Genomic DNA, 26889 nt, shown 5'->3' with positions numbered 1-26889 from the left:
TTTGAAGCGAAGTTAGTCACCAAATATCATCTATTTGATCCAAATCTCCCTTATATATACGCATTACCGTATTGGAAAGCTCTCATCATAACAGCGTTTTCTCGTCCAATTTCAGCTGTTTCCAGTTCAACTCCACGAAAGTAAAAAAAATGGACCCAAAAACAAAAAACATTGTGGTTGGTTTTATAGTTGTTATTACTCTTCTAGCTCTTGGCCTTGCTTCTAATATATTTGGAGGATCCCTGTACCCCGAGTTTTATGATCATTCATGCCCCAAAGCTCAAGAGATTGTTAGAAACGTTGTTGCCAAAGCAGTTGCAAAGGAACCTCGTATGGCTGCTTCATTGATTAGGCTACACTTCCACGATTGCTTTGTTAAGGTAACTTATTCGACCTCACCAAACCAATAGCGAAGTGTCGATCCAAGACTAGTGTTTCTAATATGATTCATACAATTCATTGTTTGCAGGGCTGTGATGCATCGATTTTGTTAGACAGCAGCGGGAGCATTATCGGCGAAAAGAGGTCGAATCCAAACAGGAACTCAGCCAGAGGATTCGAAGTGATAGATGAAATCAAAGCTGTAATAGAGAAAGAGTGCCCTCATATTGTGTCATGTGCTGACATATTGGCTCTAGCTGCTAGAGACTCAACTGTTCTCGTATGTTGTTTTTTATCAGAGTTTTGTCTTGTCATTGAAATTGACCCCATGGTAACATGCTTTTTTGGAATTGCAGACAGGTGGCCCTAGCTGGGAAGTCCCACTTGGAAGAAGGGACTCTAGAGGTGCAAGCTTGAGTGGCTCTAACAATAACGTCCCTGCTCCAAACAACACATTCCAAGCAATTCTCACTAAGTTTAAGCTACAAGGTCTAGACGTTGTTGATCTAGTTGCACTTTCTGGTAAGCTATATAGTTCTTTTACATTCTGTAACTAACCAAGAAAGCAAAACTCTGAAAATATATATCATGCGGGGAGCCACACAATAGGAAATGCCCGATGCACCAGTTTCAGACAGAGACTATACAACCAATCAAGCAATGGACAACCAGACAACACACTTGACCAATCCTATGCTTCTCAGCTGCGCAGGAACTGTCCAAGATCAGGCGGCGACTCAGAACCAGTTTTTCTTAGATTTTGGTAGCCCCATAAAGTTCGACAACAGCTACTTCAAGAACTTAATGGCTAACAAGGGACTGTTGAACTCTGACCAAGTTTTGTTCACAAAGAATGGTGAATCAAGGGAGTTAGTGAAGACATATGCTTATAACCGGGAACTCTTCTTTCAGCAATTCGCCAAGTCCATGATTAAGATGGGGAAGATTTCACCGTTGACAGGGTATAGGGGTGAGATCAGAAAGCATTGCAGGAAAGTCAATGCTTAAAATCAGGAAGTGATAGTTATATGAATAAAGTTTGTATCCCTGTTTGTTATGTTAATTTCATTTGTGTGTGCTTGGCCAACTATTGTCCCTTTATTTGTTCCCACTTCCCAGTTGGTGTTCGGGGGCGTCCCAAAAGCATTTTTTTTATTTTTGACTTTTACTAAAAATAACTTTTGGGTTAATTAGTGAGGTGTTGTCAAATCACTGAGTGTAAGATCTATGCAAACTACTGGTTTGGTCACTGAACAGAGCCAGACTGGTAGCTTAGGAGAATTTGATTTTTCTTTTTAGAAAGTTTTAATTAGTCTTTTAAAGTTATTAAAAATTTTCATTTCTCTTTTTGAGCTTTTAAAAAATTTTAGTTAGACTCTTTTTAAAATTTTGAAAATTCACATTATATCTTTAAATTTTTAAAAAATCAATTAAAACTTTTAAAAATACTTATTAATTTTACAAAAAAATTTAATTAGATCCTAATTTTTATTTAAAATTTTCTCATTAAACTCTCAACATTTTAAAAAGTTTTACTAAACTCTCCCGAAACTTTAAAACATCGCTGTCATAAAAAGAAGTATTATACAAACTCTTGATTAAATTTTAATAAAAATGATCTGTACCTAAAAATATATACATTATTAAACAATTGCATTGACTCCTTGAAATTTTTTTAACAAGACTCGGCAATTTTTTTGGGAATAAATAAGCCAATGGCAATTTCATTTAAGAACAATATCATCGGTCCTACTAAACTTAAACCTAACATCATTGGTTGTACGTAAGCATGTCTGATATTTTCAATTTTGGGTATATCAAAAGAATTCGGATCCGATTTGATTTAATAGATTTTTTTAAAAAATCGGATTTTAGTACGAGTAAAGATAAACTTAATTTTTTTAAGTAGATGGATTAGATCAAGTTTAAAAAAAAAAAAAAACCCACCTTGAGATAATTATCAAACAACTCATTTATTTATGATATTAGTTTAAAATAGATTTGCTCATGGATTGGGTCACCGGATCTAGCCTGAAGGCTCTGTTTAAAAAGTGAAAAGATTTGATAAAAATATATGTCTGAAAAATGAGTTTGGGCAAGAAAATAAGGCAGTTTGAAAAACAAGTCAGGCCTCGGGTAAGGCTTTTTTGACCCGGACCAGAATTTGCAAAAGTCTAATTTTTTTTTTTGCTATTTTTTATTGTTTTCTCATTATTTTGCTACTATCTCATTATTACGATGCTACTGTTTTGTTGTTAATATTTGAACATTATATAACTCTTGTTTTATTATAAATTTTATTTTGATTTTAGAGATATTTACTTATTAAGTTACACCTATCTTAGTATTATTTAAGTATACATTTTTTTCAAGTTGTTGAGAAACATTTATTTTAATATTTTAGTATTTTTATGTATTATATTTTAAATATATATATAAGGGAGGGTGGGCTAAGATCAATTTTAATATTTTAAATATATATATAAGGGAGGGTGGGCTAAGATCGAATTTTAATATTGGGTCCAACTCAACTCAATCGATGAACACTTATAATTTAAAATATATGATAATAAAATTTATATTAATGTTTACTCTAACATAATTATACCCTAAAACTATTAATAGCATCACTGAAAATAATAATAAATTAAAATTACTGTTCCATTTTAATAAAAATAAAAGAATTATGGGCATATCAAGTTGGGTCAAAAGGTAAATCTTTGATTTTTAAAGTCAAGTTAAAGATAAATAAATTAATATTTAATATTAAGTTAATCCGAGGTGGAGTAATGTGTTGCCATCTTCATTTTGATTTTTAAAGATTTATTTGTCAACTAATTAATTGATTTAAAATTTGAGTTAATTATTTAAGTGTTAAATGAAGCATATAATTAAAGTAAAATCGTATCAAACTTCAATTAATTACAAATCAGATAAAGATACGAAAACGGTAGGTTTAGGAAAAGAGAATTTATTTCGGAAATAAAAATAATAATAAAAATCGTAGCAAAAGTTATTATAAAAACAGTAAAAAAACCATAAAACCAATTTAACTATCGTTTGAGAGTATTTTAAAATAATAAATTATTACATGTGTCAATTTGGACCGTGTTGTCTTAGGTTTTATATTTTTTTTGTTTGTTTTTCCATTGTTTAATAAGTCTTCAGTTTTAGAAGTTTTTGTCTGCTATTGTAGCACGTTTTTTAGTCTTACTTATGCATTTAATCTTAGTTTTACAAATGATTTTAGGGATGATTTTGTTGTCGTCCTCTCTGGTTTGGTGAATGCTCGATTCTTTTATTGATTTTTGCTCACCGCTTTAGACCATTCGAGGCTAATTTCTTTATTGTATTAAGTGTTTGCAATCACTTCAGATATGTCGTGCTTGAGCTATGACAAAGTCAATTGTCAATGTGTCATAATGTTCTATTAATGCTGAGGCTAAAGTCTTTATTATGTTGATAGAGAACTTGTCATTTATCATCTGCGATGAGTGTTTGCTATTTTTTTCTCTGAATTGTATGCTTCCATTTATTAAATGAATTAATAAATTTACTTTTAAAAAAATCAAAAATAATAAAAAATTCATAAATTATTTACTTGTTATGTAATCTAGTATATAATACATGTATATAAAAGTATTTAATAATCTAATATATAGTCGATTGAGTTTTAGTTTGACTGGCATAAATATTGTTGTCAATATAGGAAGACGTGGATTCGAGTGCACTGAAACGCATTATTCTTCCATGAGTTGGGGAGGGGTTATGAGTAGTTACAGATATTGTATCAAAAAAAGCAAATATGATCAAAAATTATAATGAAATTGTTAAAATAAAATCTAATATATTAAAGTATTTAGTTTGAGGTAGTTTGTTATGCTAATTGCTAACCCATTGAGATTCCGTACGCAAACTCATGAATGTTTATTTAGGGTTCCTTTGGATGCAACTGGGTTCCAATACGTACGTTGGCTTTTTTAGGCTAAAAAAAATTGCAACTGAAATGTTAGCAAACGCAAGGTTGTTTGGAAAGTATTCTTTAATACGTTGAAAATGCATTTCACCTCACCGGAGGCTTAATTCCAGACTGGAGCCTTTTGGTCCAGTAAAAATTTAGCAACTTCAGTTGCTTTTTCTTTTCCTCTTTTACCCATATATTCTTCAATTGCATTCTTCAGGTTTTTCTGATGTTTGGTTACCCTTTTTCTCCCCTTTCCCCTTCCCCTTGGGTTACAAATCAGTTTGGTCAAGGACCTCTTCCGGTTCCTCCTTCATCCAGGTAAGGCTCCTTCTCCTTCTTCCGTTCTTCATTCCTTTTTCTGATCCTTGAAATCAAGGAGAAATCCGAAGACCTACATGCTCTAATTAGGTATTCCATTAAAAACTAATAGCTTTTATTTATCGATTTTTAAATGTGCATGCATATAATTATTTGAAGAAAAAATCGTTCGTTGTGGAAATTCTTATATGAGATTTTTTTTCTTCTTCTACTGAATTTCTGGGTTTTGTTGGAATCCTTGAAAATATATATATTTCCTTGTCAGATCGTGATGACATTGACTAGATTGGTTGTCTTTGGATTACATTAATGACCTTTCGATTGGAAAAAGAAGTGTTGGGTCGATCTTGCTTTTGACCAATGATGAGGGTTTAGTGAAAATCAAAATTATGGAATCAATTTATGTTTTTTTCTCGATAATTTTAATTGTTTGCAATGATAATTGTTCAAGTGGAAAATATTATTTATTTTCAGCTTTGCGGTGGGTGGTTGTACCATTAAGATTGAGAATGAAATTATCGAATTATAGTCAATTGAAATCCGCCATGCCTTTTTTTAATATCATGGTATGGAATTTGGCTTGTTAGTTTTTACTTAAGGTGTTAATTTTGCGTTTCTATTAGTTTGAAGGGATTTTGTGAAAGCTGAGAAAAAGGGGAGTAAAGATGGTGAAACTGACAATGATTGCTTGTGTTACTGATGGTCTTCCTCTGGCGGAGGGACTAGATGATGGTCGGGATCTGACAGATGCCGAAATGTACAAACAACAAGTTGAGGCTTTGTTTAAGAATCTCTCTAAAGGCCATAATGAAGCTTCAAGGATGTCTGTCGAGACTGGTCCTTATGTATTCCAGTATCCTTGTCCTAGTGTCTATTTTTTGGATGCCATATTTTTTGAATTATGAAATAGGTTTATACTTTATGGTCTATTGAGGGAAAGAAATAAGTTCTGTTGTATGTTTTTCTCAATTTGCAGGTGCATCTGAATTATACCATTATGGTGTTACCTTGACCTAAGTTTATAGCTATATCATTGAAGGTTGTGTTTGTTACTTGACAATGTGTGACTAGGGGTGTTCAGTCGGTTACCCGAACGGTTAACCGACCCAAAATTGTTAAAACCGAATTAACCGACCTCTCAAATTTTTTAACCGTTAACCAAACCGAATTTTTTTTAAAATAATTAACCGAACCGAATTTTTTTGGTTAATAAAGTCGGTTAACTGAATTAACCGAAAAATATGTGTTCATTTTTGGTTAAAAATTACCCGAATTATCTGAATTACCCGAATTACCCGAAAATTACTCGAATTACCCGAAAATTACCCAAATTACCCGAATTACCTGAATTAAATCACTACATAATTAAAAGCATTACATAAATCTTTAAATCACTACATAATTAAAAATATTGCATAAGTCTTTGAATCACTACATAATTAAAAACATTACATAAGTCTTGAATTAACACATAATTGACATGCAAGTTTTAATATTCTCCATTTATATCCATTTCATCTCTCCAAAATATCTCCATTTGCTTTAAACCTAAAAAAACATGAGAAAAATTTAGCATATAATAGAAATATACGCATTTAAAAAAATCAAATAATATAAACAAACGAATAGAATATAAATTAACAAGAATAAGATAGTAGTAAGCATACCCTTCAACTCACGAAAGCTCATGAATCTAGGGTAGGCTCTAATGCATTTCAAGAAATGTCTAAACATTGAATCAATTAAATAAGTAAGAGTGATATGGTAAAAAATTAAATATATAGATGTCTATTTTTATATTATTTGTAGATGTCTATTTTTTATATTAAATAAGATAGTAGATGAACACATGCAATTATTAGAATTACAATTCTCTCAATCCATAATTTTAATTAAATTTAAAATTAATATTTGATACATTGATAATATATTTATTTTATTCCACAAGTAACTTAAGAAAATTATGCCTTTCTTTTAAATATATATTTTTAATATTTTACTATACCTCATATAAGACATTTGTTAAAACCTGATCTTGCTTTAGAAATATAAAATTTCACTAACAAGTGCATCAAATCAAATAGTTTCCTTTAAATTCATTTAAAATTTTAATTTAGCTATAATCATTATAAAAGAGAAACTATTTGGTACATTGTTAATGAAATTTTTAGACTTTACAAGTAAGTTGAGGGTTTCACAAATATAATATAAGTGTAATAAAAAAGTTAATTATATGAATAAATGTGACTCTTATTTGAATCATTAAATATTTAAGTTTATTTTGACTTCTCTTTTGACTTTTGTACTATGTTTATATTATCACTTTGGCACCCGTACAAGTTTTTTATGAGTTTGGATTCTATCTGTTGTTTTGTACATTTTATCACATCATTTATGTTTTCTGTTAAAAAATTATCCTATACAATCAAACATTGCCATGTGTAAAAAGAAAAAAACACAATTTTTTTAATGTGGATTGGGGTAACACAAGTGTGGATATGATAAAAAAATTGTGCAACTATCAATTTTTTTTTTTGGATTGAGGATTTCTTTTTAAGTTTTAATAAAATTAATAAATATATTTAATTATATTGTAATAAAAAAAATAGACATCTACAAATAATATAGGGAGGAGGGCTGGAGGGGTGTTGTGAAATCTGTTGCTAAGAAATGGACCAAATGGTAATGGACAGCAGCAAGATTTAAATTGGCCTGTCCTATTCGGTAAGCCTAAGAGAAAATTGGGTTGGATTTAAATTGGGCTGGGTTTAAATTGGGAGGGAGTAGGCCTAGGGTGTAAATTCGGTTTACCCGAATTTTTCGGTTAATCGACCCGTGTCGAACCGATTTAACCGTTAACCGAACAAACCAAAAAAACTTAACCGACCCCTGACTGAATTTTTTTGGTTAACCGACCGAGTTCAGTTAATCGGTCGGTTAACCGAAAAAATTTGGTTTTAACCGAATAATGCACAACCCTATGTGTGACCGTTCTTATCATTGCAGTGGGAATTTTTGTTGTTAGACTCCTGTGACTTCTTTTATGACTCTTCAATAGTCTGATCAATAAGTCTTTGTTTTGAATGGTTTTCTTTTGTTGCAAAGGATGGTGCACAGGATGAATTCAGTTTTATGTTATATTTTAAAATGCTATGCCGTATGTATGTTGATCTGCATTTTATTCTCTTGTGTTCTTTGTCTAGTGATGTTCAAATTGTTAGGGAGCTTGTTACAAATACTTTTTAAAATGTCAACAAAATTCTATTTCAGCCCCTATCCCTTTTTTTTATTCTTGCTATGCCTGGTGTTTGGTATTGCAGGTAGAGCTCGAGTTTTTTAAAATGGAATATGCAAATGCACGACTAGAATGTAATGCAGCTGATGAACATGCTAATATATTGGCTTCTGAAGTCATTGGTTTGGAAGAGAAGGTAACAAAGTTTTAATGGGTAAAGATTTTCTTCCTTCTCCAATTTCATTCTATTCATTACAAAACATATATCACTTTTAATAATAATGCTGAAAGATCAGTAAGCTGCCATGTTCGTATATGCATGGTTGTAATATATACCACGTGAAGGGTGTTTCTTGGATGTAAAGTAGAGCTGCAACATTTTTAAGTGCCAGTTTAACTTAAGTGGCTCTCTAGTCCTTTTTTATATTTGATTTGATCCTGTTATTTGCTTGTTTTATATGATATTATTAGCATTTGGAGTTTCTTACTTTATTCCATTAATATATTTCTGTATAAAGCTGTTGACACTGGAGTGAAATTACTTTTGTCTTCTGCTAGATTAAAATGTTTTTAATATCCTTTCTGTAGGCATGTCGATTAAGGTCAAATGAGCTAAAATTGGAGAGGCAATTGGAGAACTCACAGGCTGAAATTTCTTCTTTCAAGTATGCTTTTTTTAAGTCTAATTATGAAATTTATCCCTTTATTTTACAGCATCTGAGAAGTTAGTCCCTCTGATTTGTCAGAATGGTCATCATATTTTATGAACACTAAGAAATTAGTCCAATTGAGTAACACTGTTAAACCTTCTTGTTAAACTGAGCTGTTCAACAACTTATGTGCTAGGAATTAGTAAAAACCAGCAGTAGCATATTTATGTTACAAAAAAATTGACCTATATTCAACTTAGGTTACTATTTAAGTTTTGAGTATAGTTTTGGCACAAAGATGCAACATGTTAATTTTGCACCATGCATCCGTGTAATTATATGTTATTTTCAGTCTTACTAACCTGGATTATTTTAACAGTTTGTATCATTGGTGCATCCATCAGTTAGTGTTGATTGTTCGATACTACATGATCGCTATGAATCATTTGCAATGTATTGCTTTGGAAGTTACCTTGTTGCTTGCTTGGGTATGTTCATTTCAAAGACCTTGAACTTCAAATAAAGATTTTATTTCTTATCTCTGGATCAGCCTTGCACGATATTTCATTTAGTTTACAGTTTCTGTGGTGACATTGTCTTTGTTTTTTGCTTTGCTTATGCCTTTGAATCTGAATTTTGGACACCCATATATTATTTTCAATGTCATTGAATAGTCATTTCAACACTCTGCTTTTTCATATATTTACTTTTTAAGAATATATAGGTTCTTCTGATGTCTAACATACCATAATCATAATTCCCCTTAATGCACTAAAAGGAATATGCACTACTTTGTTAGTAAGCAAAGTATAGGATGTTGTTGAACTTTGGCCTGCAATGCAATAGGAAACCAAAGAAGAAACCAAAGATGCAGACAAAGATCCAAGTTGAACAGATAAGCAAAGACATTTTGTTTATTTTGTTCATTTGTAACTTGATTTAGTTGCAATGTAATTTAGGGTGAGTTTGGATGGGCGGTGCGTTTACTTGTGGTTAGTGTAAAAACAGTGGTGGCGGTGAGATTAGATACTGTAGCGATACTGTAGCGTGAGACAAAAAGTAAGCTAAACGCACTGCACCGCACCCAATCTCCCATCCAAACCCACCCTTATACTTAAAGTTAGTAGGAGTAGCTGTTGATTTATGTTTGATGTTATAGCTGGTATGTCAGCTACATTTTGTTTGTAATTCTATCTAGGCTGTGGGAGCAGTTATACATTAGTTAACTGCCATATTTTATTGTAACATAAATGCTTCTCAAGTCAATGAAAAAGATCTGATTTTTGGAAATCAAATTCAGTTTTCTTCTTCTTCAAACTTCTTTGCATTCGTTTTTCTTTTTCTCCTTAGTTTTCTGCTAAAAAAACCAACACATGTAATCCGGACTACATGTAATTCGTTTTTCTCCTATAATTAAATATATGATTAATTTTGAAATATTAAATAAAATAAATTTTTGAATTTTTCTCTAGTTTTAATTTATTTTTAATTATTTATCATTAAAAATAAATATAATTGTAATAATTTTTAATCATTTATTAATTTTGTAATTGTTAAATAATTTTAAAAACTTATAATATATATCATTTTTAATCTAATGTCCTTGAAAGTCATTTTCTATTTTTACCTCACCGCTACAGCTGCGTTTGAATCCAAACACACACTTCACCGCTGTTTCTAATCTCACTGCTACAGTACCCAATCTCACCGCTACAGTAACTAATTAACCTCACCGGAGCTAAACACACTGCCCATCCAAACTAAGCCTTAATTCCATTTAAATTGTTTGGTGATATTAATTCGGTTAGTTATTGTTATTAAATAGCTTAACTAATTTAACCATAATTCAACACTAAAATCATTATTTTATTTGGTTTATATATAAAAGGTAAGAGATACACCAACCTTTTGATATATCTATACCATATGTTTTAGATGGCGTAATTTGGTTGGATTCTAAGGTTGTATTTTTAATGCTTTTCAGATGAGTTTTTTATTAAAAGTGTTTTCTTTATAAAGAAATAAAGAACAGATGTCGATGTATAAATTTTTTAACTTATTTTAAGTGCTTTTTCATAGATGAAAAATAAAAATTTTTTAGCTTTTTCAGCCCAAAAGTGTTTTTGGCTGGTATTTTACTTTTAACCTTACTATTTTAATTTGTTAGGTTTATGTTTTCTATGTTATGTTAATATCTAATATGAGTTATATATTCAAATACATTTTAAAATAAAATAATACAAATGTGTTAAAAGCATTAATTAAAAATAAAAATAATTTAAAAAAATACGATCGTGTCAATACCTAATTACAAATATTTAATTGTTATATTTAAATATTTAAATATAGTTTATATATTTTAATTAAATTTAATAAATAATTAATATTAACTACTTAGAAATATTTAAAATTAATATTATATATTAAAATATTAACAATAAGTTATAATAAATTATTTTTATATTTTTGCTAAAAATATCATAATATTAACTAATTTGCACATTATTTAAATACATATTTGTTATTTTATAATATCATGTCTAAAATGAACATTTTATTTTTCAAAAGCACTTTTCAAAAGTATTGTCAAACTAGTCCTAAAAGTCTTCCAATTTTATAAAAAGTTATTTTTGTCCTTTATTTAATTTTTTAAATTTTTTATCAATTTACTCTAAATTATATGAAAAGGTTAATGTATGTTAACTTTGTGATATCGTGGATTGCCTCCTAGATGACATGCAAGTGTTTAATTATTTTCTTTTAAATTTTAAAATATTAATTTTTATATTCTTATACTTTTTACAATAATTTTAATGGTTTTAATTAAAACAACAATTTTTAATTTTTAAAATTTTTAAAATTTAAAAATCAATTAAATGCCAACATGACATCTATATGGTAATCCATGTGTATGCTACATCAACAATGTTAAAAGAATTTAACTTTTTCATCTATTTGAGATGATTTGATAATTTTTTAAAAATTAAAAAGCGAATTAAATAAATAACTAAAATAATTTTTTTAAAGTTATAGGATCAAATGAATAATTATACCATTCTAAAATTATTCGTACCTTCTAATAGATTTTGGTAGCACCAATTTTTCCGACCATAGAATATGGACTTTACATCATTTAAATTTCATTAACAATCACGCACGTTATTATAACTATATATTTATATTTATTATTTAGAGTAAAAGAAATTTAAATTTTTCATGTTTAATATAAAATACGATTATTTTTATCGTTTACTTTCTCAAGTTTGAAGAAATTTTTATAGACCTTTCAAAATTTATATATTAGATAAATTTAAAGTAAAAAAAAGAGTTAATTGTACTCTTATTATTTATTTTATAAAATAATGAAAATTTAATTACATTTTGAAATACTATAAAATTAAATATATATATATATTTCTTTTATAAAATATATTATTTGATTTCAAATAAACTAAGTATTTTAAATTTATATTTAATTTAATTATATATTAATTTTGAGATAAATTTATTAAATTATTTTAAATTAAAGTTAATTAGTTAGGTAATAATATAAATTATAAAAATTACCCCTAAAACATTATTGAAATTATACTAAAATAACTCTAAATTATTAGTTAAATAATGTTTTTGTTTATTTATTTAACAAACCATCGTCTCCTTCTCCTTCCCCTTTCTCACCCACCAAATTAAATACACTTCTCTATATCTCATCCCATATGTTAAACCGTGTCATAATATTTAAACCGTATACTTTAGGATCTCACATTTAAGCTTTGTCACACGGCCGTGTGATTCTTATTTTCAGTTTTCATCTAAGTTTTTGTAAAACTTTCAGTTTAGTTAAGATTTATTCTCAGATTGTTTTAATGTTTCATATGCTTGATTTAAGCTTAGAAATGATTGTAATTTTATTATGAATTGAATTATTTGATTATTTGTGACAAGATAGTAAATAGTGTTAAAGTTTTATAAACATTTAGAAAATAATTCAACACATAGCTATTTAAATTATAAAATTTTTATTTTAAATGAATAAAGTAAAGAAATTATAGTTGATTGAGAGAACAGCATTGGTATTTAAGTTTTTAAGCACATCGGGGTTGGGTCGGCCACAGTACAATCCAACTGATCTGCCTCAAGAAGAAGCAATGAAACGCACCACACTGGAAACCAACTCCTCCAGCCCTAGATTAGGCGCCGTCGTGTCAACCACCATCTTGGGCACATCTCCGACATCGTACTCCGTGCATCCGCCATACCCCTTAATCAGCTCCTGAAGCTCCTCCCAAGAGGTTGGCTTGTGCCAACTCTTTTCCCTCCCTTCAAGCCTCTCCCTCCACTTGGCCTCGTCCGACGGCCGGCACTCCACAATCAGGAGGCGGGCTCCGGCCGACGCCGCTAAGCTGATGAGACGGTCGAGATGGGTTCTGTGAGAGAGAGGAGAGTCGATGATGACGCTGATGCCGAGGTGGAGCTGAGTTGAGGCGACTCGCCAGATAGCTTCGTAGGAGAGGTGGTTGAGGAGGGCGTGGGAACCTTGTGGTTGCTGATGGAGCGGAAAAGTGGAGTCGCGGATGTCATCTTTGTCGACGAGAGGGAATTTGAGGGCTGAGGCTAAGGCATGGGCTAAAGTGGATTTGCCAGTGCCGGGATGCCCTTTCATTGCTATTATCAACGGCTTCTTAGTTATTTCCTCTCCTAGTTCTTTAGCCATTGCGTTGACACTTGCGAATGCCACCAATGCTTCAGTTGGGATAAAATTAGTTTTATTTTATGCAATATAAAAAAAAGAAAACCCCAGATAAGGTTTCACCATCGTTCCTACTCAGTCGTAATCCCAATCCAAGGTATTTTGACTATGGATGCGGACTCAGGACTTTTTTTTTTTTTTTTTTTTTCTGTCTTGCTTTAGACCTATGAAAAGAAAAAAACTATGTAGTTGTTGGAATCTGAACCGACCAGTCGGGCACTGAAAACCGACCTTAGAGTGATTCGGACAAAGAGTTCAACTGATTTTTTATTGTATCGCAAAGAAAATTTATTTAATTAAGATCAAATTAAAATATACAGAAATAAATTAAACTAATCCGGAACAATTATATATTAAGGGTTAATTCCACAAATGGTCTACAAACTTTAGGTCAAATTCTATATAGGTTTCAAGCTTCAAAATGTACCAACAAGTCTTCAATTTGCAAAATTTCGCATAAATGTCACATTAATAAATTTCGCATAAATGTATCATTAGTAGTTCCGTTGAAGGAAAAGCCACATTAATACTAAACTTTGCAGTTGGGGACTCAGTTGAGCAATGTAGAATTTAGCCTAAAGTTTGGGGACTTTTTGTGGAATTCACCCAAAAGAAACATACATATAAGTTTCTTCCTTTGAATTTATATTGAACCTAGCATGGATCAAGTAAATAATCTTAATAACTTATTTAGGATTATCTCAATATTTCCAGGGGCGCATAACAAATTTTCTAAAGACATGTATTTTTCTAACTCGGTTTTAAATCTAATAAATTTGTTTAAAAATAAAAAAAATTTAAATAATTGAAAATTTTAAAAAAATGACGGCAAAACATAAATTTGTTTGAGTAATTGCTAATAACTACGGCAAAGACATAATCACCAATAATCTCCACAGGAACAAGTTCCATTCATAAAATGATGGAACCTCTGGGAATCTCTCACCACAATTTCCTTTCCTGTAACCTTGGAAATGAACTTTGTAGCCGTATGACAATCACCACACACCCTCAAATTCTTTGTTATTCTAATCGAACTTTCATGTCCCAACTTTATTAGCCCAAAAACGATGGCCAGCTTCTCACTGTGTGCATACAACATCATCTCCTTTGTCTCCCCCTCCACATCATGCAATACAAAGCTTACATCTGGTATATACCCTTCTTGTCTAATCCTCTCCATTAGTTTACCCAACTCTGAATAGATTAGATCCATTTCAGGGTTTGCTCTATCCCCGGCCACGAACGTATACATCTTGCCCTTAATCTCTATACTAGTCCAACCGACTTTTTTCTTTACACCTCTGCTTTTCATTAAAATTCTAATCCTATAAGCTTCTCTTCTTTTTCCCAATGATGCATATATGTTGGACAAGAGAACATACCTTCCGGGATTTTCGGCATCCAAGTTGAGTAACGATTTGGCAGCGATTTCTGCCAGTTCTACATTTGAATGAATTCTACAAGCTCCAAGCAGTGCCCCCCAGACACCAGCTTCTGGTCTCACAGGCATCTTTTCAATGAACTCCAGGGCCTGGTTCAACTGCCCAGCTCTGCCCAATAGATCAACCATACATGCATAATGTTCGGATGTTGGTGTTACCCCAAAGTCTCTTACCATGGAATCGAAGCACTTCCATCCTTCATTAATTAAACCGGCATGACTACATGCTGACAATATTGATACGAATGTGACATGGTCTGGCTTTATTAAGGCCTTCATTTGATAAAAGAGATGAAGTGCTTCTTTACCATGGCCGTGCATACCATACCCGGATATCATAGTGCTCCAGGAGATGATATTCCTTCCTTTCATGTTATCGAAAACTTTTCTAGCATACGTTAAGCTCCCACATTTCATGTAAAGGTCAAGGACAGCAGTATCTAACACTAATTGACACTCTAGGAAACAACGAATAATAACGGCATGAAGGGTTCGTGCAAGGTGCAAAGAAGCTAGTATTGAACAAGCTTGAATCACGGCAAGAAGGGTAATAGAATCGGGAAGGACGCATTGTAATCTCATTTGGTTAAAGAGGAGCAAAGCTTCAAGTGGCAAGTCAGCCCGAGCATATGCATCGATCATTGAGGCCCAGCAAACCAAATCCTTGTTTGTGAACCCATCAAACAAGCTTCTAGCAAGGTCAATTCTTCCGCATCTAGCAAACATAAGCATGGTGGCATTTTGCACGGACTGATCATTATCAAGTACATTATCCATGATGACTCTATGCATTTGATGAGCCGCGTTCTCACGCCTAACGCAGGCCGTGGCATTTAAAATAGAAGCCCTGTTGGGTTTAATTCCTTGATCCAACATCCTGGTAAACAGCAACAACCCTTGCTCATGAAAACCGCACTGCAAGCACGCTCCAATCATTGCGCTCCACGACACTATACTTCTTTGGCGCATTTTATCGAACACTCTTTCGGAAACAGGAAAAAGGCCGCATTTGGCGTACATTGAAATGAGGGAGTTAGCAATGAAGACGTGAGAGGAATAGCCGTATAGGAAGGCATGTGCATGAAGCTGAGAACCCAAATTGAGAATGCGGAGAGAAGCGCAAGCTTTGAGAAGAAAGGGAAAGGTGAAGTTATCAGGCGCAATATGCAGATAAGGCATACGGGTATAAAGAAGGAAGGAGCGATGGTAGTGGGCATTGTCGACGAGGCCACGCAGCATGACGTTCCAAAGGAAGGCATCGTTGGAGAAGGAGTTGCAGTGGGAAAAGAGAGTGTAGGCGTAAGAAATGGAGCCAAGAGAAGCGTAATGGGAGATGAGGTTGGTGAGGGAGTGGAGATGGAGGTGGAGGGATCTGAGAATGGAAGCATGAAGGGCTTTAAGAGACTTGAGCGTGTGGCATTGCTTGATCAAGGAGATGCATGTGTCTTCAGTTGATGTCTTCAGCTTCAACTGCAGGCTGCTTTTGACAACGGCGGTCGCTTGTAACGCTCGACAGCTCCGCATGCCTCCACTTTATTGGTACCTATACCATACTTAAACATTTAATCAAAAACTTTAATTTAGTGTTTTTTTTATACTTTCTATTAGTGGACACTGGACAATGGAGTTAAAGCGGAATTTTTTAAAATAAAACCCAAAACACAATCTTATGTAAAAAAAAAAATCTAATATTTTAATATTTAAAATTAAATTATTTTATTAAATTTGTATATGTATATAATTAAAAACATAATTGATGGAGAAAACAATTAAAGTATAATTAAATAAAAATTAACTATAAGATAAAAATAATTATAATATTTGAAATTTTCAAAATGCTTAAAATTTCAAAGACTCAAAAGGAGTTGGTAATGTAATGTGTATCATAGTAAATTTAACTATATAGAAAAATCAAATATAAACAAAAATATATAAGAGACATATAAAATAATATTAAAATAAAATTAATTTAAAGGAATAATAATTCATATAATAAATTAAATTGCTAAAAATAAAATACAATTAATTCAAAGAAATACTACAAAGACAACTTCCAACAAATTGAAAAGAGATCAAAAGCACAAATAATTAAAATATAAATTAAAATAACTAATTAGCTTTTATAAAATATCTAAATTGCCCTTAACTTTTGACACCTAAATTATCCCTATTTACTCCTAGTAACCCCCAAAGAATTGGTTTTATATTATATATAGCTTAATTCCACGAAATTGATATTAGTAATTTAGAGCAAAACATAATATTAAGAAGAAAATCCAATTATCTGGAAGTAAAATACAAAGATAGAACTCCAAAATTTAGTACAAGAACAAAAAAAAACCTTATTTATTTTATTTAGAAAGATTGGCCTGAAAATCTGACATGTGAAAAATAATTTGTGGTACTAACAAAGGCAGAATAGTCCAGTCCAGCAGTATGTTTTTCTGTTTCTTAATTTACATTACATACTCGTATTTCCTTTCAATAAGGTAAGCAAGACTATACAATGTAGAAACATATGACGGTGTAATGTTTCTATGAGCAAGAATATGCTACTCGGCACAATAACGAATCGATCCTAAGCTATTTGTGTTACTAAAAATCGAGTCTGTGAAGAACAAAGAATCAAAATCAATGTTTCTTACTATCCCTATATCAGGGGCTTTGAGGGAGCACCCCATCTCCATTCAACATCTTTGCACTCTCTTCATCCATTGCAACCCTACTCCAACTTGAATTTCTCAAGGAGAATATCCTACTCCGATCAAACCCACTTCCTCTAAAGCCTGTTATCTTTGATGACATCATAGGCATCACAAGAACCGCAGATGCGTTGATAGAATCATCTCCAAAACCTAGCGATAGCGAACATGTTGTCTGCAAACAGATTTACCAATATCAAATAAGTTAGTGTTAAAGTAATCTTGTTAGATCATAATTCTCCAAATCCGATTTGCAGTACCTTTGCCTTGGCAAGTATGTCTGTGAGCTTCACCACCATTAGTTGTGTAAATGATTTCATCTCTTTATTTTCTGCATCTTCGGATTCGAAGATGAACCTACAAGGAAACATGAGAACAGCGGGTGAAGTACCATAGACAATTATGCTAGTACATTTAGACGCTCATAACCTCAATGATGATAAACAAAAAAATAATCATGAGTCAAAATTTCATCAGCTCTCATTGATACAATCCACGAAGGACCAAAGTCATTGACAACACCAAGAAATGTGCTTTTTACCTGTCTGTTTCAGTTGAATTGCTGGAAGACAAAACAGAAGTTGGATGTGAACCATCCTTCACTTCACCACCTAAAGGGGAGAAAATGGAAATCAGAATAAGCTCAGAACTTAAAAATGTTTTATACAGAGAGTTACATAACTCCTCAATGTAAGTACCTCTTGGCTCATCAGGTGCCAATAAAGAAATGCCTGCGAACACAGACACCATTCCTAGTATGAACATAGTTGTTCTCAGCGCATCAAACACCTGTTTCGTTAAACAAAAAACACCGTTTGAGATCATCTAATTCCATTATCCAGAAGGGAGGGGCTAGAGTAGAATTGAAGAATACTGGCTTGTTCAGACTAACTGCATGATTAACTTTACAGCCTTCCTACATGACAAATGGCAAAAGCCATCAATTTTCACTTTAGTTCTTTTTAATGAATGATAACCACTTATTTGAAAGCAAAGATTACATAAGGCTGTTCGGTAAATAATTGCTGCAAAAAGCAACTACAATAAAAAATAAATAATTAAGTTCAGCCAAATGATGTTGCTACACTGGAGATATATTGCAGTGAAAATTAAATCATGCAGGCAGGGAGTGAGGTGATTTGAACTAAGAATCTTGACATAATATGAAATTAGGGGAGAGAGGGGGGGTTAAGTGCACCCGCAGAGAGAGAGAGAGAGAGAGAGAGAGAGAGAGAGAGGGAGGACCTGATATTCCTGGAAATATATAAATCCTGTAAAAATGGAGAAGAAGGTCCAAGCAATTTGAAACATGGGAACAATAAGGATTGCATCAAAGAGTGATAACCCTTCATTTAGCCTTGCCATCTGCAGTAAAAAAGCTCAGTATAAGTCTCCAAAAATCACTCTTGTAGAAGAAGCATAAAATACAAATTCTGCCATGATTCTTACCCAAAATCCAGCTGTACTTAGAAATAAAAGTATCATGGAGTATGTGAACCAGCTGTGCAACTGATAACCATTGGACATTGCCAACCTTAGAAGGTTAGAGCTGGATAATATGAAATTCAAAATTAGATTTAATCTCACTGCAAGTTTTAATTGAAAAATGACATCTAAAACAGCCAACTTACAGAGATTTTGCAAATAACACTGAGCATGATCCTACAGCTCCTGAAACTACAGCATATGAAAAAGGAAGCAGCATGTTCCAATATGGTCTAAGGTCTTGTCCAGAAACAGCAAGGACAATTTCCCCTCTCCTGAAAGTTTGCATATTAAGGCATGTCAAACGGCTCAACAAATGTTTAGAAGGATAATATTAGCATTACTAAAACAGCTGACTCTCAAATCTCACCTGTAGATATAGTGATGTAGTGCAACAACTAAGATTAAAATCAGACAGTAAAGAAGGAATGTTATATTACTGTATTTCTCTGCCAACTGTTCCGGTGTATAGACTGAAAAGGAAACAGAAAACGACCATGCATTTTCTTTTAGAACCAGTGAAACCAAAGCTAAGCCTCCATGCCTGCATGTAGACAAGTCTGTCTCTCTCTCGATGTTTATAAATGAATATATAAGTAATTTCAATTATACATATATATATAGAGAGAGAGAGAGAGACCCAATACATTTATATCCATGTATTGTTGTATGTCTTCCTTTTCCCCTTTTCATCAACTGGCTGATGGTCAGGAGGAAGGGGTGCAACCAGGACTCGAAAGCTAATAATCAACCATGTCTAAAAATCAAGTGAGATCAGATACCAGGAGACTGATGGTTGCCGAATGCGACAAGAAAAAAATTTCCAAGAACAATAAATGCAGTGGCTGCCAGTACCCTGGAAGTGACCACAATGAAATAGAGTCAGACACAATATTCCATGAAATAAAAGTAAGGCACATTTCTAGTTATCAAAATTTAACTCTTGCTGCAGGCTAAAACATACTTTACAGTGACCATTTTGTTTAAGACGAAGTAAGCAAATGCAATGTTGGATATAAACTGAACAGATCCCAAGGCTGCAAGAAGTGACTGCCAAGGAGTAAGAAGTAAGGAAAATGTGAGAAAAAAAAATGCAGAGTTACTAAAATACAAAGCCTTGCACAATGGTAATAACCAAAAAAAAAAAAAAACAACTTCAAACCCAAACCTCCTTTACCCACAAACAGCTGACCATGTTGTTTAGCAGGATCCCAAACAAACAAGTATCTACAATAATAAGTAAAGGAGTAACAATGGTCCAGCTTCCTAAAGCTATTTACCGATAACAAGGGGTCAAGGATAAAACTTTGCATCAAGCCCACAACATTTAAGATAAAAGCATTAAACTTAGCTTCTTAATCATAGAACTTCCTTAAGGAGGAAAATTAATACGTAATTTTGACAAAATTGAGCCTATTCAGATCAGAAGGCTGGGGGTACTAACCTGAGCAGCATAACCAAAGGAAATGAAGTTTAGACAATTTCCAATAATGAAAAATAGAATACCTGCAGATGAAGAATTACATTTTAACATTAACTTACTCCACATAAATCATAAATAAACACCCAATTATTCAATTTAGTACCAACTCTCCATGTTTGGAAGTATATGATAGGCTTTAATGGAACCTTTCCAGCCATTCCTTCACCATCCATCATGGAATGTCTTTCCCTCTGTGAATTTAAGTAGACACAATGAGACAAAGAAAAAGGTCATAAGATTGAAAATTAAAGCTGCCACACTATGCCAGAAACGAACAAATTACTGAATAATGTGATATAGAAACAAAACATCGATTTTCAAATTTGATGATGTTCCATCACATGCTAAGGGGAAAAAAGCCAGAAAGACTTTTACATTAGATGCAAAGAACCAACTTACCCAGAAGATCAATGAAATTCAGACATAACCTTATATGAAAACAACACATTGACAATGCTCAGCCTATTAGTAACACCCAAAGTTGAGTATATGGGTTTTTATGTATGTTTTTTCTTTTGTTTTTGAAAACTAATGCAGCAACATGAACATGTGTAGAAAGTACAAGGATGATTTTATGACTTGACAAACATGTCAAGAATGCTAAATATATCTAAAAAGTAATTGATTGGGGATGGTGAAAAGAAACAAAATTTAGCAAACTTCATACCTCATTATGACCTAATTTAAGAAGGTTTGTCCCAAAGTTGATGGCAATACTGCCAAAGAGGTTGATAAATGCTCCAATGACCCAATCTCCCATAGTTTATAAATTCGATCCCCTTAAGCAGAACTGAAAACCCAACAGCAAGTAGAGAACTTGAGCAGAGCTAGAGTAGATAATTGACAACAAATGCAGCATCATAGGAGGAATAGCAAAGAAGGATAACAATTAGAATAGCTGATATTTATCCGTTCAAGTCATACAAAAAAAAAAAAAAAAAAGGAAGGAAAAAGAATCATACACCAGCATCTACGTAGAGAAAGAGAAACGTAGCAGCGGATCAAGTCTAAGCTTGTGTTGGGAGATCCGATCTGATCTAATCGAATCGAATTCAATTGATTTCTGAATCTACAGGCGATGGGTTCAACGCTGGCCGGCGGTCTTCTTGTTGTTGATAAAATGCAACACCAAAAGAAGAAAATAACAAAGCTTTACCTAACGGAGAAAGGGAACTCGACTTTGCAATTGCAATATGGTTTTTGAGAGGCAGCGGATCCAATCGAAGAAACCAAACTCGTCTTTTTTTTTTTGTTCCCTTTAAAGAAAAGAAAGAAGTTAAAAAAAAATTGATTTGAGTTTAAAATTCTGTCTGAAAATTCATGCGAGTCAATGTTTATGTGCGACTCATTCCAACAAGAAAAATGAAAGGGTAACTGTACCTACCAGTTGTAGATTTAAACCTTTCTTCAAAAGGAAAAACAAGAATAAGTGCAGTAATTTTTTTGGTCAAATTGTATAAAAGGTCCTTTATTATACATTGTTTTGCAGATTTTCTCCTTTATTATAATTTGATTATTTTTAATCTTTCTATTTTTGAAAATTATATTTTCAATCTTGAAGCTATCTTTTCTCTATTAATTCCAATCAAATAATTCGAAGTGTCTTATTTTCTTTAAACATGTACAGTTTGTTTGTTTGTTTTTACAATTAGACAAATTCTTTTGCATATTTAAAAAGGAAAAATGTATAGTAATATTTATCGATTTACGTGGAATCATAGTTTGTACAATATTTTCTCTAATGAATATGATAAATTACATCTTTAAAACGAACGCATCAAAGTTTTGATGAAATTAACGGGAAAAAAATCTAAAACTGAAAACATATTTCAGAAAATAGAGTATTAAAATGATTAAATTGTAATAGAGAAACTAAATCGAAAGAAAACACATTGTACAGGGATCTTCTATACAATTTGATCATTATTTTTGGTGTTACGCGTAGTTTGAATAAAAATGATTTATTAGTAAATAGTAATTTGATTAAATAAAGAAGTGGAGAAATTGAGAAGGAATTTGATTGGGTGAAAGTCGATAGCCAAAAGGAAAAGCAACCGTTATGGCCGCCGCAATCAATGTCAATGCCAAAGTCAAAGTCAAGTGCATAATAGTCTAGCTTTTATCTTGTAAAAATTATGATTGGGTTAAAAGCACAATTATTGTTAGAACACTTTTTTCCAGAAATCCTTGTAATTTTCTTCTTTAGACTATAGATTTTCAACCTATTAATTTAACCACAAAACTTCGAAAAAAATAGTTAAAATTTTAATACTGTTTCATTTTTCAATTCCAACAGTTGTGTTAACAATCATACACAAGAAGAAAGAAAAGAAAAAAAAAAAGAATTTTGCAGATGCTTATGTTATAATAATAAATATAAATGTTAAATCTGTTTAAAAATAAATTTAACCTATTGATTAAAAATAGGTTCGAATGCGCTGAAATATATTATTCTCTTATTTAAGAGTTGGAGAGAGACTATAAATAATTCTAAGTATTGAATCAACAAAGAGCATATATGATAAGAATCTATAAATACTAAATTCCGTCAACGTCCATATAAAAGTCCAATTAATAAGGTAGAACACCAAGTTTGGCTGGATTGACCATCTGTAATAATATTCAATCTGGTAATTTTTTGCTTGGGTGCATATATGCCGTAAATTTTCATTAGCTGCTTCTTCAAATATTTATATCCAACGACGTACCATACCAAGCTTCATGGCTTTCAATTTTATTAATTTCACACTGACATTTTTGACATGCTTGACCTTCATTTAGAACTTTAAGGCTTAACAGCTCAGTTAAGTCCTGTTACTTGTCTGCTACAGCTGAGAAACCAATCAACTAAACTACGCAGACGGTGCTTGACCTGATACAACAGTTCAAGGCTGAGTTGTTGAACATCCTCAATTATGATAATGTTTGCACTTTAACTGTCCAAGTCAATTTCAACTACACGGATCGTAATTTCACCCTGGCCACCTTTCTTCGTGGTTTCCTAAAGCAAAAACAATACTATGAGTAGATTAAGATTCTAGAAATGAAAGCATCGTGTCGCCAAATTCAGACACCATTACATTGATTACGCAAATTGGTTCTCAGGAAACAGCACTGATAACACTTGGTTATTCGCTAGTGGGCTCACACCAAATAATAGAACATGAAATGCATTCCAATGATCAATAGCAAAATCAACATGTGGAAATGATTGTTCAAGAGAAGCCATCATTTCTTTCAAGAGGTTTATATTCGAGCTAAGTCTCCTATTGCTAATTGGTTTTACGTGAGATAGTTAGCGCAGGTGTTTTTGTTCTCCCTGCCTAACCCCATATGAGGTTGACCACCCCTTGTTGCACTACATAGGAGAGGCGTGTTAAGCGGTTTTATCCACATATTAGCTGTTAATGGTTAACAATATAATTGAAATGATATAAAAGAAACACCCACAGTTGGTAATTGGTTATCAATCATTAAGACCCTTTGTTTTCCTTTTCTTTTTAGTCCCCCCACCCCTGGGGGCACCCTCTTCTTCGTTTTTGACATGTAACTGGGATTTCTATCAGACAGTGCTTAATTTTCCACGAATGCAAAGGAAACAGATGGATATAGATATGGATTTCAATATTAATCTTTACAAGAGCAACAGTCAAACAATATAAGATTTGCTACCACACAGTCGCTAAACCATCTAGATAATGATACAATGGTATGAAAATTCATAACTCATAAGTTCAAGAAATAGGAAATTTTGGTGTAAGGCATTACCTTCAATATGAGGCGAGGAAAAAATAAATAAATATGGTGAAAGGCAGGTTCTGAAAGGAGCCCCTTCTGGAGGTGCTGCTGAAACTGAAGTGAAGAAGAGAAAAACAGCATCCAACAATATGACAAGTAACCTAAATTGAGAGTTTAAGGAAAGGTCTCTAAGCTATCAAAATGAATGCTTCTTGCTTGGAGGTAATTTAAACAATACTCATCCTGAGTTCTACTCAACACATTTATAAAAGCATGGCTACAATCTGGTCCAAAAATGTAATATGCAGACTTGTCTGGTAGTCTATACTCTATATTGTCTACAATAATGACATGGTATTAGTCATTTTTCAGCTTGATTCTACCATCTGATGCTTACACAGATCAATGGCATGGTTGGTAATGTACCCTTTTCACAAAGACATTACAATAAACTAACAGAACCGAACATCTGAATCATGGTTAAATCCACCAACAACGATGAGTGTGATTGGTATTATATATAAAAACCAGTCAAAACAAAATCAACTGCGCCAAGTATAGGTGTTAAAGAGAGAGTAACATCAATTGAATTTTTAAAAGAAGCCATATTCTCCTTGTATGTGAACCGTAACTTCATATGGCAGAGAATCATTGAAAAAAAAAATGCTCTCTTCCAGACAGGTATACCAAATATGAGCCTAAAAGACATGGGATTATTGTACGGACTTCAGCTAAAGATTCTAAAAACATGGGAACATAGACAGCCTAAAAAAAAAAAAATCCAACTTTACCATACTGTAGGAATCTCAACAAGTAACACAAATAAAGAAAGGTTTCCTACTTTCAGCAGCTTCTTTTTCATTCTTCAGACTTCATGCTATCAAACATTGGACTGATTTTTCTAATCAAATGAACTTTCTCATAAACACTAGTGAAGTCAAAATTTTGGGTCCAATGACCAAATATGTAATGAAAAGCCGGTCGTCTTTATCTGCCATACCACCACAACTGAATGCAGAATTCAGCAACAGATATATATATATATATATATATATATAAATCTACCAGCAAACTCATAAAGTAGATAAAGATTGAAAAGATATTCTATACACAGAAAGCAGCCACAGATTACAGAGTGTGATTAAGTTAACAAAAAAACTTTGATATACTTAATAATCCTTAAAATGAATGCCACAACAACAAGAATTAAACTGACAGTTCATTAAGAAAAGGGGGACAAAAAGATAGAGCGCAGAGGAAGGGGAAAAAAATCAGGCTTGGGTGCCAGCCAAAGCCTTCATCTGAATATGGTTAGAATCAGAAGCATTGGCAGGCAAGGGCTCGTATGATCCCGGTCTCCTAACCCCAACACTCTTAGCAACAACGGCGTAAGTGAGCATCACAAAGATGATGACAAACATGACATGAACCACGAACACCAGATCCAGAATGGCCACAGCCCTGAGCCGGGATTCGTCGAGGTCGCATTTGGTAGATCCCTCCACACCGCTCACAACGTCCAGCAGCTTATGGCAGCCTTCGGGTATAAAGGCTTCAACGTAGAGTGAAAGCCCCGTCTGCAGCACCCACAGCCCCTGGAGGCAAAGAGACGCCCCCAAACCGACCTCAGCTATAAAAAGCTTGGGTTGGCAAGCCAGGATGAGGCACATCAAGGAAGCCAAAGCGGAAACACGGGCGGACAAAGAATCACATTTGGCTTGGAGATCAGAGGTCTGGACGGAGGCGGCACCGTCGGAGACGGAGTAGTGGAGGAAGAAGATAGCGGAGGCAAAGGCGAAGAAGAGATCGGGAGGGAGGGGGAGGAGGGAGGTGGATTCGGAGAGGAAGAAAGAAAGGGAAAGGATGAGGAAGAGGAACAAAACGGCAGCGGAGTTGAGGGTGATGAAGTGGTAGACGGGTGTGCGGCCCTTGACTAGGGGATCGGGGTCGGAGGAGATGAAAGATTGGTGGAGAAATGCAATGAAAAGGCAGAGCATGAGAAGGTAGAGGGGAAGGTGCTTGAGGCGGAGATTGGAGGAGAAAGGGAATGGGTAAAAAGGCTTGGCGGAGTAGGATTGTGGGGATTTAAGGAAGTTACGGGTGGTGCAGATGAGATGGTAAAGACCCAGAGAGAGAAGCGTGGAGGAGGCTATTAGCTGGTATATTATGCCCGCCATGGATGAACAAACAAATCAATTAAAGCCAATCCTCGGCAACGATCAGTCGGGGGGAGGAGGGAGTGCCAGTGGATTGTCGCTGATTTGATTTTTCGCTTTCGGAGGTTGGTTGACCGAACTTTGTTTAGTTTCCTTTTGGATTTGGATTTCATTTTTTTATTGGGCTTCGCTCGCCACTTTCTTTTTATTTTATTTTTTATATATTCAATTAAGATTAGGGTAAACTACCAAAATAGTCTTTTTTGTTTATCCCAGGTTACATTTTAGCCACTTATGCTTGAAATGTTACGTTTTAGTCACTTATATTATCATGTTGTAACATTTGTCACTAAGCCGTTAATTATCGTTAATGGTGTAACCGTAAGCTGACATAACACGTTAAATCATCATTTTAAACAAAAATTTTAGGTTAAATTGTACAATTGATCCCCATATTTTTTTTTCATTTTGAGTAATTTATTTTTTTCTTTTATATTCTTTTAATTTTTTTCTTTATTTTTCATTCGCTTCTACTTCTCCCTCTATTTTCTTCCTTTCTCCATCTCTTTTATGTTTTTTTAAC

General features: G+C 33.0%; 3 protein-coding genes and 1 pseudogene across 3 annotated transcripts; 1 reads left to right on the top strand and 3 right to left on the bottom strand.

Moving 5' to 3' along the window:
- The first annotated feature begins 110 nt into the window (after nucleotides 1-110).
- On the top strand, nucleotides 111-1571 carry LOC105800907 (peroxidase 72-like; annotated as a pseudogene).
- Nucleotides 1572-12550: 10979 nt separating this feature from the next.
- Nucleotides 12551-21773, bottom strand: LOC105802382 (pentatricopeptide repeat-containing protein At3g26782, mitochondrial). The gene is made up of 16 exons (XM_012633984.2): nucleotides 21375-21773; nucleotides 21080-21202; nucleotides 20516-20603; nucleotides 20374-20435; nucleotides 19894-19979; nucleotides 19712-19785; nucleotides 19300-19402; nucleotides 19076-19204; nucleotides 18894-18993; nucleotides 18690-18809; nucleotides 18143-18233; nucleotides 17986-18055; nucleotides 17705-17801; nucleotides 17419-17619; nucleotides 17259-17277; nucleotides 12551-16268 (listed from the first exon to the last, which is right to left on the bottom strand). The coding sequence occupies exons 2-16, from the start codon at nucleotides 21170-21172 to the stop codon at nucleotides 14179-14181; spliced, it is 3423 nt and encodes a 1140-aa protein (XP_012489438.1). The 5' UTR covers nucleotides 21173-21202; nucleotides 21375-21773; the 3' UTR covers nucleotides 12551-14178.
- Nucleotides 12684-13262, bottom strand: LOC105802383 (uncharacterized). Its single transcript, XM_012633985.2, has one exon. The coding sequence runs from the start codon at nucleotides 13260-13262 to the stop codon at nucleotides 12684-12686; it is 579 nt and encodes a 192-aa protein (XP_012489439.1).
- A 3458-nt stretch (nucleotides 21774-25231) lies between the features above and the next one.
- On the bottom strand, nucleotides 25232-26478 carry LOC105800908 (uncharacterized). Its single transcript, XM_012632270.2, has one exon. The coding sequence runs from the start codon at nucleotides 26325-26327 to the stop codon at nucleotides 25422-25424; it is 906 nt and encodes a 301-aa protein (XP_012487724.2). The 5' UTR covers nucleotides 26328-26478; the 3' UTR covers nucleotides 25232-25421.
- Nucleotides 26479-26889: the final 411 nt, after the last annotated feature.

The sequence above is a fragment of the Gossypium raimondii genome, chromosome 11 (genome assembly GCF_025698545.1).
Source record: "Gossypium raimondii isolate GPD5lz chromosome 11, ASM2569854v1, whole genome shotgun sequence".
NCBI lineage: Eukaryota > Viridiplantae > Streptophyta > Magnoliopsida > Malvales > Malvaceae > Gossypium > Gossypium raimondii.
The sequence above is the reverse complement of the archived record's forward strand: the minus strand, read 5'-3'. Positions and strand labels throughout refer to the sequence as shown.

Coding starts and splice junctions, on each gene's coding strand:
- LOC105802383 (XM_012633985.2), bottom strand. CDS start 13,262: ATGGCTAAAGAACTAGGAGAGGAAATAACTAAGAAGCCGTTGATAATA.
- LOC105802382 (XM_012633984.2), bottom strand. CDS start 21,172: ATGGGAGATTGGGTCATTGGAGCATTTATCAACCTCTTTGGCAGTATT. Junction 19,403..19,711: donor CGGCAACCATCAGTCTCCTG/GTATCTGATCTC, acceptor TTTCCTTTTCAG/TCTATACACCGGAACAGTTG. Junction 19,205..19,299: donor CTACATCACTATATCTACAG/GTGAGATTTGAG, acceptor GCAAACTTTCAG/GAGAGGGGAAATTGTCCTTG.
- LOC105800908 (XM_012632270.2), bottom strand. CDS start 26,327: ATGGCGGGCATAATATACCAGCTAATAGCCTCCTCCACGCTTCTCTCT.